The sequence below is a fragment of the Engystomops pustulosus genome, chromosome 1 (assembly GCF_040894005.1).
Source record: "Engystomops pustulosus chromosome 1, aEngPut4.maternal, whole genome shotgun sequence".
In the NCBI taxonomy this organism is placed as follows: Eukaryota; Metazoa; Chordata; class Amphibia; order Anura; family Leptodactylidae; genus Engystomops; species Engystomops pustulosus.
In genome coordinates, this window is record NC_092411.1 from 74,786,843 (window position 1) to 74,803,743 (window position 16,901).

The 16,901-nt window shown below is 44.0% G+C and overlaps 1 protein-coding gene across 2 annotated transcripts in view; it reads left to right on the forward strand.

Annotated features, from left to right (window-relative positions):
- The window catches only part of ADGRD1 (adhesion G protein-coupled receptor D1), a 430,427-nt gene that overhangs the window by 2,968 nt on the left and 410,558 nt on the right, over positions 1-16,901 (forward strand). For both annotated transcript variants that reach the window (XM_072144407.1, XM_072144408.1), the window contains exon 2: positions 4,544-4,580. In XM_072144407.1, coding sequence (XP_072000508.1) covers positions 4,544-4,580 — 37 coding nt within the window. The remainder of the gene's footprint in view (positions 1-4,543; positions 4,581-16,901) is intronic.

The window sequence follows — 16,901 nt, forward strand, 5'->3', positions numbered from 1 at the left end:
ATTGGAAAAACATTGCCTGGTCTGATGAGTCTCGATTTCTGCTGCGACATTCGGATGGTAGGGTCAGAATTTGGCGTCAACAACATGAAAGCATGGATCCATCCTGCCTTGTGTCATGGTGTGGGGAATATTTTCTTGGCACTCTTTGGGCCCCTTGGTACCAATTGAGCATCATTGCAACGCCACAGCCTACCTGAGTATTGTTGCTGACCATGTCCATCCCTTTATGACCACAATGTACCCAACATCTGATGGCTACTTTCAGCAGGATAATGCGCCATGTCATAGAGCTGGAATCATCTCAGACTGGTTTCTTGAACATGACAATGAGTTCACTGGACTCAAATGGCCTTCACAGTCACCAGATCTCAATCCAATAGAGCATCTTTGAGATGTGGTGAAACGGGAGATTCGCATCATGGATGTGCAGCCGACAAATCTGCGGCAACTGTGTGATGCCATCATGTTAATATGGACCAAAATCTCTGAGGAATGCTTCCAGCACCTTGTTGAATCTATGCCACAAAGAATTGAGGCAGTTCTGAAGGCAAAAGGGGGTCCAACCCATTACTAGCATGGTGTACCTAATAAAGTGGCCGGTGAGTGTAGTAAGAATGATGGAGAAACTTAGTACCATATATACTTTCATTGTATAATAGGCTAAAATTACTTTTGTCTCATCGCCATTACACAACAAAAGCGAATCTATTGTTGTCCATTGCGATCCCACATCCGGTTTTAGAGATGTTATGAGGGTAGATTAAAATTGATTTGTGTCTTTTAAGGATAACACAGGACTCTCCAGAAGAGGGTTTCCCAGTGCTTTCAAAGTCAAGTGTAACCCTCATAAAGTTGTTTCTTCACAAATAGAACTCAAGCAGGTCATAGACATTAAAATGTCAAGAAAACTGACCTGAAGCTGATCATACATCGAGAATTACTAATAAGAAAAGATTTTGTCCCAATAATGATCTATAGCCCTGTTACTGAGGTTGTGTAACTTTACCCAATGTTGGGGCAAACAATGGGTTAAGATAGATGCCACCTAAACCACTGTATCTAAATTATTTTTCATTTGACATTGGCCAAAGTATAGGGAGTTCCTGCTGGACAGTCATATTTTGAATTATATGAATATATATTATCTGTATTTTACGTCAGTTTAAACTTATGTACATGAAATATCTTATGAATAATAATATCGTAAATAGTAAATTTAAGATGCAACTGTATTGCCTCCATCCCCTAGTTCCACTAAGCATTCAGTGTAGTCGTTTCCCCAACGATGTAACTGTCCAAATACGGACAGTTACATCACTTGGTAAAGGCCTAGGACATTGGCAGCAGCAAATCACTGGCTGCTGGTGATGTTCGCTCCTCCTGTCGCTTTCAGGGGTGAGAAGCTGGAAGAAATATTCCACTGTATAAGCATACAGTGTGATACGTTGCCGCCCTGAATCAGAATTATCACAATGTATCCTTACAACGGGTGTCAAAAACAAGGTATGAACACAGTCTTAGGCGAGAATTTCATCAAGGCTTGTACTGATGTGTGCCAGGAACTGAAACTTTTCCCTTCTTACACCACTTCCACATTCTGGGCTGCAGAGTAAGAATTAGCTGTCTATTTTAATCCTATCTTGCGTTAATTCAAATGCCCCAAATCATATGAACCTACATATCAGAAATCAACCTCTCTCCCTCTATCTTATATTGACAGGTTATCCTGCACAGATTGCTTTTTATGGCATCATATTGATGGTAAAGAGCTGAGTCGGCTGCAGGTTTCAGTAGGCCCCTGGGTCATAGAGCCTTAGTAGGCCCCTTTGCAGTGCATGTGGAATCATTAAAAATTCAAACTAAAACAGTCTCCTGTTCCCTAAAATATTCCCTAGTTTATCATCCCAAATAGCCCCTTCATGGTAATTTCATATACAGCCCTCTCACGATTATTTTATGTAAAGCCCCCCTCACCCCCTATGGATTCATCGGATACAGCCCTCCTTACCCTCTATGGATTCATTGGATACAGCCCTCCTCACTCCCTATGCATTCATTGGATACAGCCCTCCTCACTCCCTATGGATTCATTGGATACAGCCCAGCTCTGGGCTCTGGCACTTGCCCGGGTATGCCCAGTGCTGGTGCTGGCCCTGTTAAAGAGACACATATGACAGATAATGAATTAATAGCATCACACACACTGATAAATCTAGGGAAGCAGAAGTGCGGTCTAGTCCTACTCTGCACTGGTGGAATGTGCAACATATTGATACATCTTCCCTATTGTCTGACAGACCCTGGTTTGGGTGATTATCACCCCATAAAAAGTCCCTTAAACCTTTAAGGACCTGGCCCTTTTTTGTTTTTTCATTTCCATTTTTCCCTCCCCACAATCAAAAATCTCGAACTTTTTTTTTACACATAAAGACCTGTGTGATGGCTTGTTTTCTGTATAACAAATGGTACTTCATAGTGACGGTATGTATTCTTCCATGCCGTGTATTGGGAAATTGGAAAAAAATTCCAAATGCAATTGGAGAAAAAACATGTCTATTTTGTGCCACAGTTAAACAAAGTGAAAAAACGTTATTATATTTTGATAGATCGGGCATTTTTGGATGCGGTGATACCTCATGTGTTTATGATTTTTACAGTTTATTTATATTTATATCAGTTCTAGGGAAAGGGGGGTGATTTACATTTACAGGTTTTTAAATTTTTTTTTTTTACTTTTTTTATTCTTGATTTTAATATTTTTCAGACCCCCTGGGGTACTTTAACCCTTGGTTGTTTGATTGATCCTACCATATACTTCCATACTACTGCCATATATCCTTATACATTACAATGTGCAATTAGCACAGAATAACTAATAGGTCAAATCCAGACAGCCTCGGGTTTTCAGAAGACCCGAGGCTGTCATGGCAACCGATCACCGCTCCCCGATGACGTCATGGGGAGCAAAATCTCCAACACCCGGCAGCTTTCCCTGTGGCGATGTGTGGGTTATCACCCGCAATCCTGTGAGCCCTCTCCATGCACCCGCAGCCGCCCCATGACGTGCTATTACGTCATGGGTCGTTAAATGGTTAAAGGGGTTCTTTTATTTTTTTCATTACTATTTTTAGTAATTACTATTATACTATTTGAATCACATATATATTACAATAGTAAAGTAATGTTGAGTTAGGAGTCATTATTTATTTGATATGGTCAGGTCACTGAATCAGCTACTGTCTGCACAGGTCTTATTCTAAGCTTGACTTCTACTTTCAGTTCAGTGGAGGTCATGGTTGGCCCATTGCACAGTAGCACCAAAAGGTTTGATGTTCCTTTTTAATTAACTAATAAAAACAGTTGCAACAGTTTTGCATCATATGGACTTTCCTAACCCCTAAAAACACCACAACCGTTTTACATTTTTGTATTTGCATCTGATTTTTTACCTTCATCCTTCTAAAAACCATAACTTTTTAATTTTTTTCATTGACAGAGATGCATAACAGCTTGTTTACTGTGGGACAAAATGTGCTTCTCAGTGGCACCATTTAATATGCCAGTCAAATACCTGGCAAATGCAGTAAGAGTGAAGGCAGGTTCGGATCCAGGTATCAGTAGGCCCCTGGGTGACAGAGCCTCAGTAGGCCCCTTTACAGTGAACGCACATGGCAACACTAAAAATTCAGAAACTAAAACAGTCTCCTGTTCCAAAAAATATTCCCTAGTTTATTATACCAAACAGCACCCTCATGGATATTGTACATAAACCCCACCAACACTCTATAGATTCATTAGATACAGTCCCCCTCACCCACATGGATTCCTTATGTACAGCCTTATGTGGGCCCCCCCAGCAGCCCTGGGCCCCGTTATTTTCCCATCTATGCCCAGTGCTGACACAGCCCTGGTAGTAAGATCTACACTAACATTGTTAGACCACTATACTGAGAATGGAGACGTCTGCTTATTCCGTTTCAGTTTTTCAGCATCTGAACACAGCTGATAGGTGGGTTTGCTGAGTGTTGGACCCGCACCAATCTGATTACTTATTCTACGTGTTTATTATAAATATTTTTTAGAAAAACCTCTTAGAGTGTCATTATTTTTCATAAGTTTATTACAAATCTAAAAAGGTCTGTTAAAACATGTTTCTGTTTATTAAATTTTTCAGTCTTTGAAAACCCATTTCCCTCAAACACTTCCCTTAGAAATATTCCAAGTGTACTGTACAATGATAAATTGCAGGGAAAAGAGCAAGAGGAAGCTTATGAAGTGGCTATTGAGCTTTGATATATCACAGTTTCCCCAGAAAATCCTGTTAATATTCAGAATATTCAGTTAAGAATAACAAGATGAATGCTGCAAATGTTTGCAGGTGAATCGATATACAAGTAACTGTAGTTATGGGCTTTATATGACAATTATCTTACAGATATACTAGTTGATATAAGAAATGCTGGCAAATTATCCATAATAATAATAAATGTATTCCATATTGAAATTACCATACATTGATACTTATTTCTGTTCTCTTATACAGGCTCACGGAAACTACAGCAAGTTACAGGGCCACCCAGGTAAGCAAAAGAGAAACGCTACACTTCATGTTCTTTGTACTCCATATATCAAATAGATTAAGGAGGTAGACATAGTCAGCGAATGGTAACTAGGTGGAAAAATCTAAATAAATATCAAAAGTCTGGAGCTATTCTGTTTATATGATTTTACACTTTTGGACATTCATGAACAATTCTGACTTTTTCCACGGATGTATTTTTTTAATAACGGCATAGATTGTGCAGGATAGTTAACTTGACAATTTTACCATGTGAGTTGTTACAGATGGGGTCAATTATTTGTAGCTTTTATTTTATTCCATAGAACCCACATCCTATTTCATAGTCCTACTGTGGGACTTCACCAAATGATCATTTCCTTCCAGGCGAGGAGATAGAAGGACTAAGAATCTCTAATGTCTTGCCATCTACTTCCTCAGTTTTTTTTGGAATTATCACCAGGGGCAAGTGAGAAAACAGTTCTTCCAGCGGGGTTCTAGAAGATTCCAGAACTTTTACAGAATTTAGGTATAGTGGCATATAACATGTGCAAGAGGAAGGGAGTTCCATTTGAAAGTTTGCTATAGGGTCCAGTCTCTCCTAGTTATGCCCCTGTTTTGATTCCATCTAATTCCAGCATTTAGAGCAGGTTCTCAAGTGTCATACTGAAAACAAAACAAAATGTTAGGTCAATATTTTCCTATTGTTAGGTCAATATGTCTTTATTTAGGTTATAGTACTAGAGCAGTGATGGCGAAGCTTTTGGCAGCCGAGTGCCCAAACTGCAACCCAAAACCCCCCTTTTGTGCCAACAAAAAATTAAAGCAGTAACTTATTGCTCCCTGTTCTTCAACAACTTTCGAACATATTGGCCTCCTGAGGACAAGATGGAAAATTTACATCACTTTAGCTTCTTTCCAGTGTCCCTCTGCACACAGAGAATTGTGGGACCAGCCGAAGGTCCTTTGAAGATAATTCAGCCCTATCTACTCATACACCCTCTTCCTACAGTCCCAAGCAGTGAAGTAATAACTTTAATATATGACCGAAAGCAGCATCTTTTAAGTTGCTTGGAACTGCAGATTCTTGGAATCCTATCTGGTCTACAGAAAGGGCTCTGAGTGTCACCTCTGGCACCTGTGCCATAGGTTCGCCACCACTGAACTAGAGTACGACCATGAACTGTGAGTATCAAGATGTCTGCCATATTTGGTTCTGCTTGTGTTATCCTGCATCTTGTAGGTGTTCTGTTCATTATTTTGGCTATGAAGTATGCACCTTTTTAAGGGACTTTTTGGAAGTGCAGTCTCTTTAACATGTGTTGTCTTTTCCTTTATTTGTTCGTAGAGTTGAGCTTTATAACAAGGCGGCGCTATGATCTTGGCTTACTATGCTGGTTTTGGTGATCATTAACAAATTACAGTTGCTATTTGGAATTAACCAAAAGTTTTAGAAGAATTATTTGCGTTTCATGTTTTTTTGTTGCCACTAACGACAGGAGTCATTTTTGGGGTTCTAGGGTTAACAATTATATCTACAATAGCACTACTGGATCCCCATTCCATCACATCTTCCTGGAGCCACAAGTTTTCTGATATATATTATGAATACTGTCTGCTAAGATTTAATTTACTAATTGAAAGCTTAAACCATATCTGTCTTCATTTTACTTCTTTTCCATGGTCTTATATTACATATTTTTAGGTCTTGTATTGCGTATGGCATTTATGAGGATATATTTTTTAGTTTTTTGTGATTTTTTAATAGGTTACTTCCATTATTTAATGTCATTTTTAGGTTTATATAGGTACAGACTCTTACAGGGTTGACTTGTTATGAGTAGACTTCTGCCCACAAAAAGGTGCTAAATTCCTATGTCAACGGAAAATGTAAAGGTTAGGACCTGTAGAAGTTAAAGAGTAAAAAATATTTTGTAAAGGGTTTTTATATTTTATTGTTTGAATAACGTTGACAGTTTATGCAAATGTTGTTGGGGGACCTTTAGGCAACCTGTCAGTATGAAGACTTCTATTGGAGCCTGTCATTTCCTTTCCCTGCCAAGGACGTATCTGATATGCCCTCACATTAGTGGACAGGGAGGTTGCTTATATTTACTGGCTTCTAAGAGCTATGACTTTGAAATGGTGGCACCTATCAAATATGAAAAAGAGAATCTCCTCTTTCATAGGATACATACCGTATTTTCCGGGCCATTAGGCGCACTGGAATATAAGGCGCATTAGTCCGATGCGCCTTATATATGTAATAATTCCATATATAAGGCGCATCGGACTATAAGGCGCAGGAGAGGGGGAGGTGGAGGAGGGCAACGGACCATACTTACATAGGTCCCCGCTACCGGAGACAGCAGATCTCCAGCGGGAACTGCAGACCACACGGCAGAAGTTGTTCGTGCCGTGTGGTCTGCAGTTCCCGCTGGAGATCTGCTGTCTCCGGTCTCCGGTAGCGGGGACCTATGTAAGTATGGTACGCTGCCCTGTGCCATACATAGGGCGCACCGGACTATAAGGCGCACTTTGGATTCCCAAGGAAATCCAAGGCTTTTAAGTGCGCCTTATAGTCCGGAAAATACGGTAGGTTGGTTTTTCTCGGTGTCAAAGAAGTGGAGATATTCACTGTTGAAATAATATTTGTGTGTGCAATTTTTATATAAAAAGCCCAGATCCAACTGTCACTTTACTAATTTAAGTAAAGTATTCCCATTTCAGCAAGTAATTGACATTGTTTGAATATTAAAATGTTATACAAATTTCCAATATATTATCTCTGTATCAATTCCTCATGGTTTTATAGATCTCTGCTTTCTGTCATTCTATAAGCTTTATTGTTTATTTCCATTGAACAGAAATCTGACCATGGTCACATAGGTGCATGGCTCGTTATTACACACAGCTCTGATTACTCTCTATGATACTAATGAGCCGTGCAGCTATGCGATCTTTTCTGTCCACTTGAAATAAACAATTAAGCTTTCTATAGAATGAGAGCAAATCTAATAGAAAACTGTGAGGGATTGATACAGAAAGTATATTGGAAAATTGTATTATTTTTTACATTACAAACAATACCAGTTTACTGAAGTGGACATACCCCTTTAATATATTTTGTTTTCTAGCGCCTAGAAAAACCTAGGTACTACCAATCCAAAGTTAGCCCTCTAAAATGTATCTCCATCTTCATGCTGGCTGGCTGGCAGCTAGGAGAGGTATGCACCGTTCTACCTTAAAGTGGTTGTCTGAGACTGTAAAAAAAACAGTGGAGGCCAGAAGGGGACTGCTTAAAAATATAAACTTTTACTTATCTCTGCGGTCCCTCCTGGCAACCCACATTGCCATCTCACTGGTCTGTGCCCCTGTGAACAAACAGGGACACGGAAGCTGGGATGTGTTCAGCTCCCAGCCAAGCGAGGTACGCCACCTCTGCTGGCCAGAAGTTGAACGCAACGCAGCTTCTGTCCCACTGGTTGTTTACAGGGGCACGAAACGGAGAGATGGCAGCACTTGACACTGGGAGGGACCGAAAAGGTAAGTAAATGTTTATTAGTTAATATAGAGTTATATAGTAGTTAATATAGAGTTGGTAGAGTAGGTAGTCAATAAAGGTAGTCAATATAGGCATATATTTTAGAAGACAGTGGAATCATGAGGGCTGTTGGGCTGTTTTTATTCTCGCCAAAACATTTGACATGTTTCTACAGATTTTTTGTTTATGGTCATCTTATCCCTTGTATATATTCAGTAGTAGATCCTGATGAGTTAAGCATTTTAAGCATATGCTGAATCCTCAACAATGGGGTCATCAACAACTATAACATTTTGTTCTGGACTGTATTGCACATGTAATGGGTCATAAAATATGTGCTGATGCTTCTTCTGGATATACTAGTGCCTCTTTACGTGCTAGAACCAGATTGTCCCGGATGCTGCTTAATATTTAGTGCTAGATTTCTGTATATAATAGATTTGAAATTGTATAGATAGGACTGTAAATGATGTGAACTATAGTGACTCTAGACCTGTACCTAGACTTGTGGGCCTTGGGAAATTCTTGTCTCATGAGTTGCTAAGCAACAACTTTGAGAAAACGCTCAGGAAAAGGCGTTGAAATAAAATCAATACCTTGTTTTGTTTCTAATACGGTTATGTAAAAATCTTGCAGTATTTCTACTTTATGGTAAAGTGCAGTTCATTGCTTGCTAGAGGAAGTTATCCTACAGTATACGCATTAACATCTGTGTCTGTTTACTGCCAGTAAATGTTAAAGCAGAAGATATACTACATAATGCAGCACAGATCCTGCTGCTCCTGTGGTGGATGCTATCTAAGGAATCGAACAAGGCTTCTTAGATGAGAAATTGCTAAAGAAATAAAGAAAATATCAAATTCTTCTAGTCTATAGCTGCTTCAGCAGCGTGCTTGAATGTTGTTATGGCCTGCAATATGTACATCAAGGACAACTACAAGAACAATAACTGAAGAAAACTATTTTCTTTTTTAGGACAAAATAATACAGTTTATTTGGGCATTATCTTATGTTTATAACGGAAAATAGTAAAGCCTCCTTTCACATCTCCTTAGCATTCTGGCAGTGTATTCCACCGAAATCACTTATCATCTGATATGTAAACTGCCCGCTGAGAATCCCAATGCAAGTTAGATCAGCAATATAGGTTAATACTCCACATTTTTATTAACGTTTTGCCTTCATTTTCTTTCAATTGTTCTGATTTATAATAGTTATTATTTGAGGCGCCACTGTCATGAGAATGCAAAAATATTCAAATATTGAAATGTATAAACCTACCTTAGCCGACTAGTGGTTGATCATGTACAGCCCATGTATCATCTGCGTGTGAGGTACTTAAACAGGCTAATGACCAGAGAAAGGAGCCACAAACATAGGACTACAATCCTATTGGCTTACACACGTGGAGCCTTAGAAACGATGTCCATGTGTATTAGTCCATTTAAATGAATTGTTCCCTGTGCTAGCCATTGAATCAGATACCATGTGGCTAAAAACAGTGTGCATGTACTCGGGACCTAAGACAGGGTAGGCAAAGAAAACTGTGGGCACAAGTCATTTTTGAGCAAATGAGACATGTTATTCCACGGGTCCCCAAACTACGGCCCGCGGACCACATACGGCCCGTGGACCATTTCAATCCGGCCCCCGCCGTTTTCCGCGCCGGGCACCCGCCGCCTTCACTTGTCGGGCAGGAGCCTCCGTCCATTCGGACAGGAAGCTCCTGCCCGTCACTGTATAGTGCTCGATGCGGCCGGAAACGGAGCGATGTGGCTGGAATACAACCCCGGCGCACATCGCTCTTTGAACTTGGATGCGCGGCTGCGCACCCTTTCCTGCCCAGACGCGACAAGAAATTAGAAGACGCGCCGAGGGAGACTTAGGTGAGTACAGGGTTTTTATTTTTTTATTAAAAAGGGCAGTAAAAAGATTGTGGTGGCCGGGGGCCAATAGTTAGTTATGAGGGGCAGTATAGGAAATAATGGTGAGGGGCAGTATAGGAAATAATTAATGGTGGGGGCAGCATAGGAAATAATGGGGCATCATAGTAAATAATTAATTATGAGGGGCAGTATAGGAAATAATTAATGGTGGGGGCAGCATAGGAAATAATTAATGGTGGAGGGCAGTATAGGAAATAATTAATGGTGGGGGGCAGCATGGGAAATAATGGTGGAGGGCAGTATAGGAAATAATGGTGTGGGGGGCAGTATAGCAAATAATGATGGGGGAGCAGCATAGGAAATAATTAATGGTGGGGGGCAGCATAGGAAATAATTAATTATGAGGGGCAGCATAGGAAATAATTAATTATGAGGGGCAGTATAGGAAATAATTAATGGTGGGGGCAGCATGGGAAATAATGGGGCAGCATAGGAAATAATTAATTATGAGGGGCAGCATAGGAAATAATTAATTATGAGGGGCAGTATAGAAAATAATTAATTATGAGGGGCAGTATAGGAAATAATTAATGGTGAGGGGCAGCATAGAAAATAATTAATGGTGGAGGGCAGCATAGGAAATAATAGTGGGGGCAGCATAGGAAATAGTTAATGGTGGGGGTGTAGGAAATAATTAATTATGAGGGGCAGTCTAGTAATAAATGGGGGGAGCCATATTCAATAATTAATGGAGAGGGGTCCCAGTATATTTAATAATTAATTGTCCCAATTAATTCATTAATTGGGCCAATATTAAAAATAGTTCTTAAGGGGGTGCAGTATATTAAATAATTCATTGAGGGGGGGGGGGTGGCAGTGTATTATGGATGCGGTCACATGTACTGATATTTATTTTTAAACTTTAGTCCGGCCCTCCAATGGTCTGAGGGGGACAGTGAAGGGCCCCCTGTGGAAAAAGTTTGGGGACCCCTGTGTTATTCCTAGTCTGGGGTAGTAAATGGTACACTCCCTTGTATACTAGATTACGGTGAATTCAATAATAGTTATATCAATGGTCGTCCACAGAACTGAATGATAACACCCTCCTGGTGGTTTTGGACAGTGAATAGCTTCAAGGGGTGTTCCATGTATGTGGAAAACTGCCTAGGGGGCCAAGGCAGGTGTGGGAAAAATTAAGGCATACTTAAACTGTTCTGCCCCCTGGTTCATACATTATTTCCTATACTGCCCCTCATAACTAACTATTGGCCCCCGGCCACCACAATCTTTTTACTGCCCTTTTTAATAAAAAATAAAAACCCTGTACTTACCTAAGTCTCCCGCGGCGCGTCCTCTAATTTCTTGTCGCGCCCGGGCAGGAAAGGGTGCGCGGCCGCGCATCCAAGTTCAAAGAGCGATGTGCGCTGGGGTTGTCTTCCGGCCACATCGCTCCAGTAATAGTGCTCGAGCAGCCGTTTCTGGCCGCATCGAGCACTATACAGTGACGGACAGGAGCTTCCTGTCCGGACGGGCGGAGTCTCCTGCCCGACTGGTGAAGGCGGCGGGTGCCCGGCGCTGGTGCGGCAAGTGGTGGGGGCCGGATCGAAACGGTCCACGGGCCGCATGTGGCCCGCGGGCCGTAGTTTGGGGACCCCTGAGCTAGAAGGTTTGGTTGAATATTTATAGGAGATTTCTTCTCTTATGTTTTCTTTTTCTTCTTTTCTTTTCCCTTTTATCTGTTTTCTTTTCCTTGTCTTTCTTTAGAAGGTAGAATAATAATTGATGTAATTTTTAAGATGTTATGATATGATTCTTTGCGTTATACATCTAAGGAAAGTTGTTGAGGCAGACACAAGGCTCAAGATTTCTATGGCAAATTTGCTGTAAAGTACCTTCAATTTTCTCCCGCTTGAGATCCTGCATAAAAAAAAAAATAAATTAAAAAAAAATAAAATATATATATATATATATATATATATATATATATATATATATATATATATATATATTGTGGGAGATTTGGCCCAGTAGAGACCGTGGTAGCGGGGTGCTGTGATGCAGTTCAAGACAGTGACACCAAAGTACAGTCCAAAACAGGTCTCGCCTGCGTTTATTGTAGCAGCAAAATAAAACAGCCTTTACATTCAGGCATTAAATAAACAAAAATCCTACCCGTCAGGGTGCTAACTATACAGGTGTTCACTAACTCACCACTATACAAAATCACTTGGCTGCTCCAGGCACAGAGGTCAGGGCTGTGTGCTCTCCAGCCTCCTTCCAGAGAGAGACAACCCTTCCAGCTCTGCTGAGCGGTTTTAAAAAAAAGACTGATTGGGCTGCTCCCATCACCTGTGTCCAAGGTGCTGGACACCCAACCTCAGCACTAAGGCCTTGCATAATAGCAAAACCTAGGGGAAACATACCGCCCATCCACAGTTAACCCCTTCAGTGTCTCACATACCCTCCCCCTCTGTTTGACCCTGTGGGGGCGAACACTTTTGGCCATCAGGCAGTGGGTACGAGACAGGGCATCGGCATTCCCATGCAGCTTTCCTGCTCGATGTTCTACCATGAATTTGAAATTCTGTAACATTAGGAACCACCTTGTGACCCTGGCGTTCCTCTCTTTGGCCTGACTCATCCAGGTGAGGGGAGAGTGATCGGTCACTAGTGTAAACTGTCGCCCTATCAAGTAATACCTCAGGGATTCCAGAGCCCATTTGATCGCCAAGCACTCCCTCTCAACTATGCTATAGTTCTTCTCAGGGGGTGTGAGCTTGCGGCTCAGGAATGTCACAGGATGTTCCTCACCCTCCACTACTTGGGACAGGACAGCCCCTAAGCCCACGTCAGAAGCGTCAGTCTGCACAATAAAAGTCTTGGTGAAGTTAGGGGTGATCAGTACCGGTCCCTCGCACAAAACCGTCTTAAGTCGCTGAAACGCCCCCTCAGCCTCTTCACTCCACTTTACCATTACCGCCCTGCTACCCTTGGTCAGGTCAGTCAGGGGTGCCGCTATGGTAGCAAAATCGGGGATAAATCGGCGATAATAGCCCACTATGCCTAGGAAAGCTCTCACTTGCTTCTTGCTCATAGGTCGTGGCCGCTGCTGGATCGCCTCCACTTTATTTACTTGGGGTTTGATGACACCTCGCCCAATACGGTACCCCAGGTAACGGGCCTCTTCCAGACCCAGAGCACATTTTTGGGGGTTCGCTGTCAACCCTGCTGCCCTCAGGGAGTCTACCACTGCTTGCACCTTGGCCAGGTGACTCTCCCAATCGTTACTATAAACTATGATGTCATCCAGATAGGCCGAGGCATATCTCCGGTGAGGTTTTAGCACGAGATCCATTAACCTCTGGAATGTGGCGGGAGCCCCATGTAGCCCAAAGGGGAGTACCACGTACTGAAAAAGCCCATCAGGAGTAACAAAAGCGGTCTTCTCTTTGGCCCTGTCAGTAAGGGGTACCTGCCAATACCCTTTCGTCAGGTCAAGGGTGGAGAAGAATCTAGCCTGTCCAAGTCGTTCTATCAACTCGTCAACCCTGGGCATGGGATAAGAATCAAATTTGGACACCTCGTTCAACTTCCTAAAGTCATTGCAGAACCGTAGGGAACCATCAGGCTTGGGAATCAACACAATAGGACTCGACCAGTCACTTTTAGACTCCTCGATAACCCCCAGGTCTAACATCTGCCTGACTTCTTCGGATATGGCAAGCCGGCGCGCTTCAGGGACCCGGTAGGGTTTTTGGTGTACCCGGATGTGGGGTTCGGTTATGATATCATGCTTGATGACTGAAGTACGTCCCGGTAACTTAGAGAACACATCCACATTTCGGAGCACAAACTCCTTCGCTTCCTGAATCTGGGCCCTGGAGAGGGACTCCGAGATCCGTACTTCAGGCACCTTGGCATTGGGTACACCTACCTCCGGTGTCCCCTTCTTGGGGACAGACGCTTTTTCTACTCCCATGGCCATCAGGGACTCCCTTTCCCTCCATGGCTTTAGGAGGTTCACGTGGTATATCTGTTCGGGTTTCCTCCTCCCCGGCTGAGATACCTTGTAGGTTACCTCCCCTACTTTCTCCATGACCTCATATGGTCCTTGCCATTTTGCCAAGAACTTGCTCTCAACAGGGGGCACCAGAACTAGCACTCTGTCGCCTGGGTTAAAGGTCCTGAGTCTGGCTGACCTATTGTAGACCCTAGACTGGGCCTCTTGTGCCCTTGTCATGTGCTCCTTTACAAGGGGCATTACCGCCGCTATGCGGTCCTGCATAAGGAAACGTGTTCTATCACACTACGGTGGGGGGGTCCTCTCCTGTTCCCAGGTCTCCTTGGCTATATCCAAAAGCCCACGTGGGGAACGGCCATATAACAGCTCAAAGGGTGAGAAACCCGTGGAGGACTGGGGAACTTCACGTATGGCAAACATCAAATAGGGCAACAAACAATCCCAGTCCTTCCCATCCTTGCTGACCACCCTCTTTAACATCCCCTTCAAGGTCTTGTTAAACCTCTCGACTAGGCCATCTGTCTGAGGATGATACACAGAGGTGCGGAGCTGTTTAACCTGCAGTAACTTACACATCTCCTTCATTACCCTAGACATGAATGGGGTACCCTGGTCAGTCAAGATTTCCTTGGGGAGGCCTGTGCGTGAGAATACCTGGAACAGCTCCCTAGCAATATTTTTGGAGGAGGTGTTCCTTAAGGGAATCGCCTCGGGATACCGCGTAGCGTAGTCCAGGATAACCAGGATGTATTGGTGCCCCCTTGAGGATTTGACTATGGGGCCAACCAGATCCATTGCAATCCGTTCAAATGGCACCTCTATGATTGGTAGCGGGACCAAAGGACTCCTGAAGTGGGACACCGGGGCAGTAAGTTGACACTCAGGGCAGGAGCTACAATACCGGTTTACCTCCTCCCACACCCCAGGCCAGAAAAATCTCTGCAGGATCCTCTCTCGGGTCTTCTCAGCACCTAAGTGCCCTCCCAGCACATGTTTGTGTGCCAACTCTAGCACCAGCCTACGGTGAGATTGGGGTACTACAAGTTGCTCAACCTCCTCACCCCGTATCTGGTCGACCCTGTATAACAGCTCCCCAACAATCACCATTCGGGGGTATATTTTGTCAGCCCCTGGTATTTGGAGTACCCCATTTATCACCTTAACATTCTCCCGTGCTTTAAACAAGGTAGGGTCCTGTAGCTGTGCAGCCCCAAAATTCTCACGGGAAAACTCAAGGTCCGGCATGTCGGCTACCTCCTCGTGGCCCTCGACCTCACCAGCTAGGACCTCTAGGGGAGAGAATTCATCACATGGGGTCACCCCTACTGCTGGTGTGGGTACATCGGCCTCAAAGGGTTCAGGGGCCAAGGCCGGACATACCTGACCATTATCTGCAACAGCACCTGAGGTGGGTCTTCGTCTCCAGAGGTCCCAAAACACCGGTAAGTCTCTGCCGATAATAGCCTCATGAAACAGGGTCCCCACCACCCCCACTTCATGGGTAATAGTACCACAAGGTGTATGTAGGTTGATGACAGCAGTGGGATATTCGCGAGTGTCCCCATGTATACACAACACTCCCACTTTACGCCCACTGTACAGTCCAGGATCAACCAAAGTTCCCCGCACCAGGGTAACCAGACTCCCTGAGTCTAGCAAGACTTCCACCGTGTGACCACCGATTGTGACCATACACACTTGGGGTTCTGCATCCGTGACTGACTCGGCAGCCAGAACCGGCCGGGCAAACAGTGACATTCGCCGGGTTTGGTTGCAGTCCATTGGCTCCACTGACAGGGGACAGTTGGCAGCAATATGGCCCATTTCATGGCATCGCCAGCACTGGATACGGCTATGACCTCTGTCACAAGCCTCACTGGGTTTCTGTGTATCCAAGCCCCCCAGTGTACCCCCTCCCAACCTGACCTGTTTCCCTTTTTCTGCAGTAGCAGTCCTACCAGATGGTTTAACGGCCTTGTCACTGGCACTGCTTCGTGTGGGAGGGATAAGTAGAAGATCCTCCGTAGCCCGATATCTCTCTACTAGGGACACGAGTTCCTCAGCATTTGTGGGACCGGCCTGTCCAACCCACCGCTGGAGCCGAGAGGGCAGAGAACGGGTGAACTTGTCAAGAACCACTCTCTCGACCATCTGTGCTGGGGTGCAGTCATCGGGTTGTAGCCACTTCCGGACAAGATGGATCAGGTCATGCATTTGGGAGCGCGGGGGTAGTTTTTCAGAGTATGCCCACTGGTGGACCCGGCTGGAACGAACTTGAACGGTGACCCCAAGACGAGCCAGAATCTCCGCCTTTAGCTGGGGGTACTCACGGGCCTCCGTTTCACTCAGGTCGTAGTAGGCCTTCTGCGATTCGCCTGTCAGGAACGGCGCCAGGACATCTGCCCACTGCTCAGCTGGTAACTCCTCTCGCTCAGCTACTCGCTCGAACACAGTGAGATAAGCCTCCACGTCGTCGGTCACCGTCATCTTTTGTAAAGCCTTCTGCACTGCAGCCCGTGCGGAATGCTGGACAACTGGGTACCCTTGCAAACCAGTATGGGACCCCTCAGTAGTTGTTGCTTGCGGTGCTGCCATAATGCCAGAAAACTTTTCCATCATCAGCTGGAACATGGCTCGGGACTCTTCCTGCTGTTGCTGTAGCATGGCTCGGGACTCTGCCTGCTGTTGTCGGGACCTCTCCTCCTGCTGCTGGAGCATGGCTTGCTGCAGCTGTCGATTAGCCTGGGACTCTTCCTGCTGCTGCTGCCGATTAGCTCTGGCCTCCTCTTGCAGGTATTTAATAAAGTCCTCCATCTTGGCTTTATCCTGCAATTTGCCTGCTGCTTTCACCCAGGCCATGCAATGTTGCAGGATGTAGCGAGCCTTTCAGGT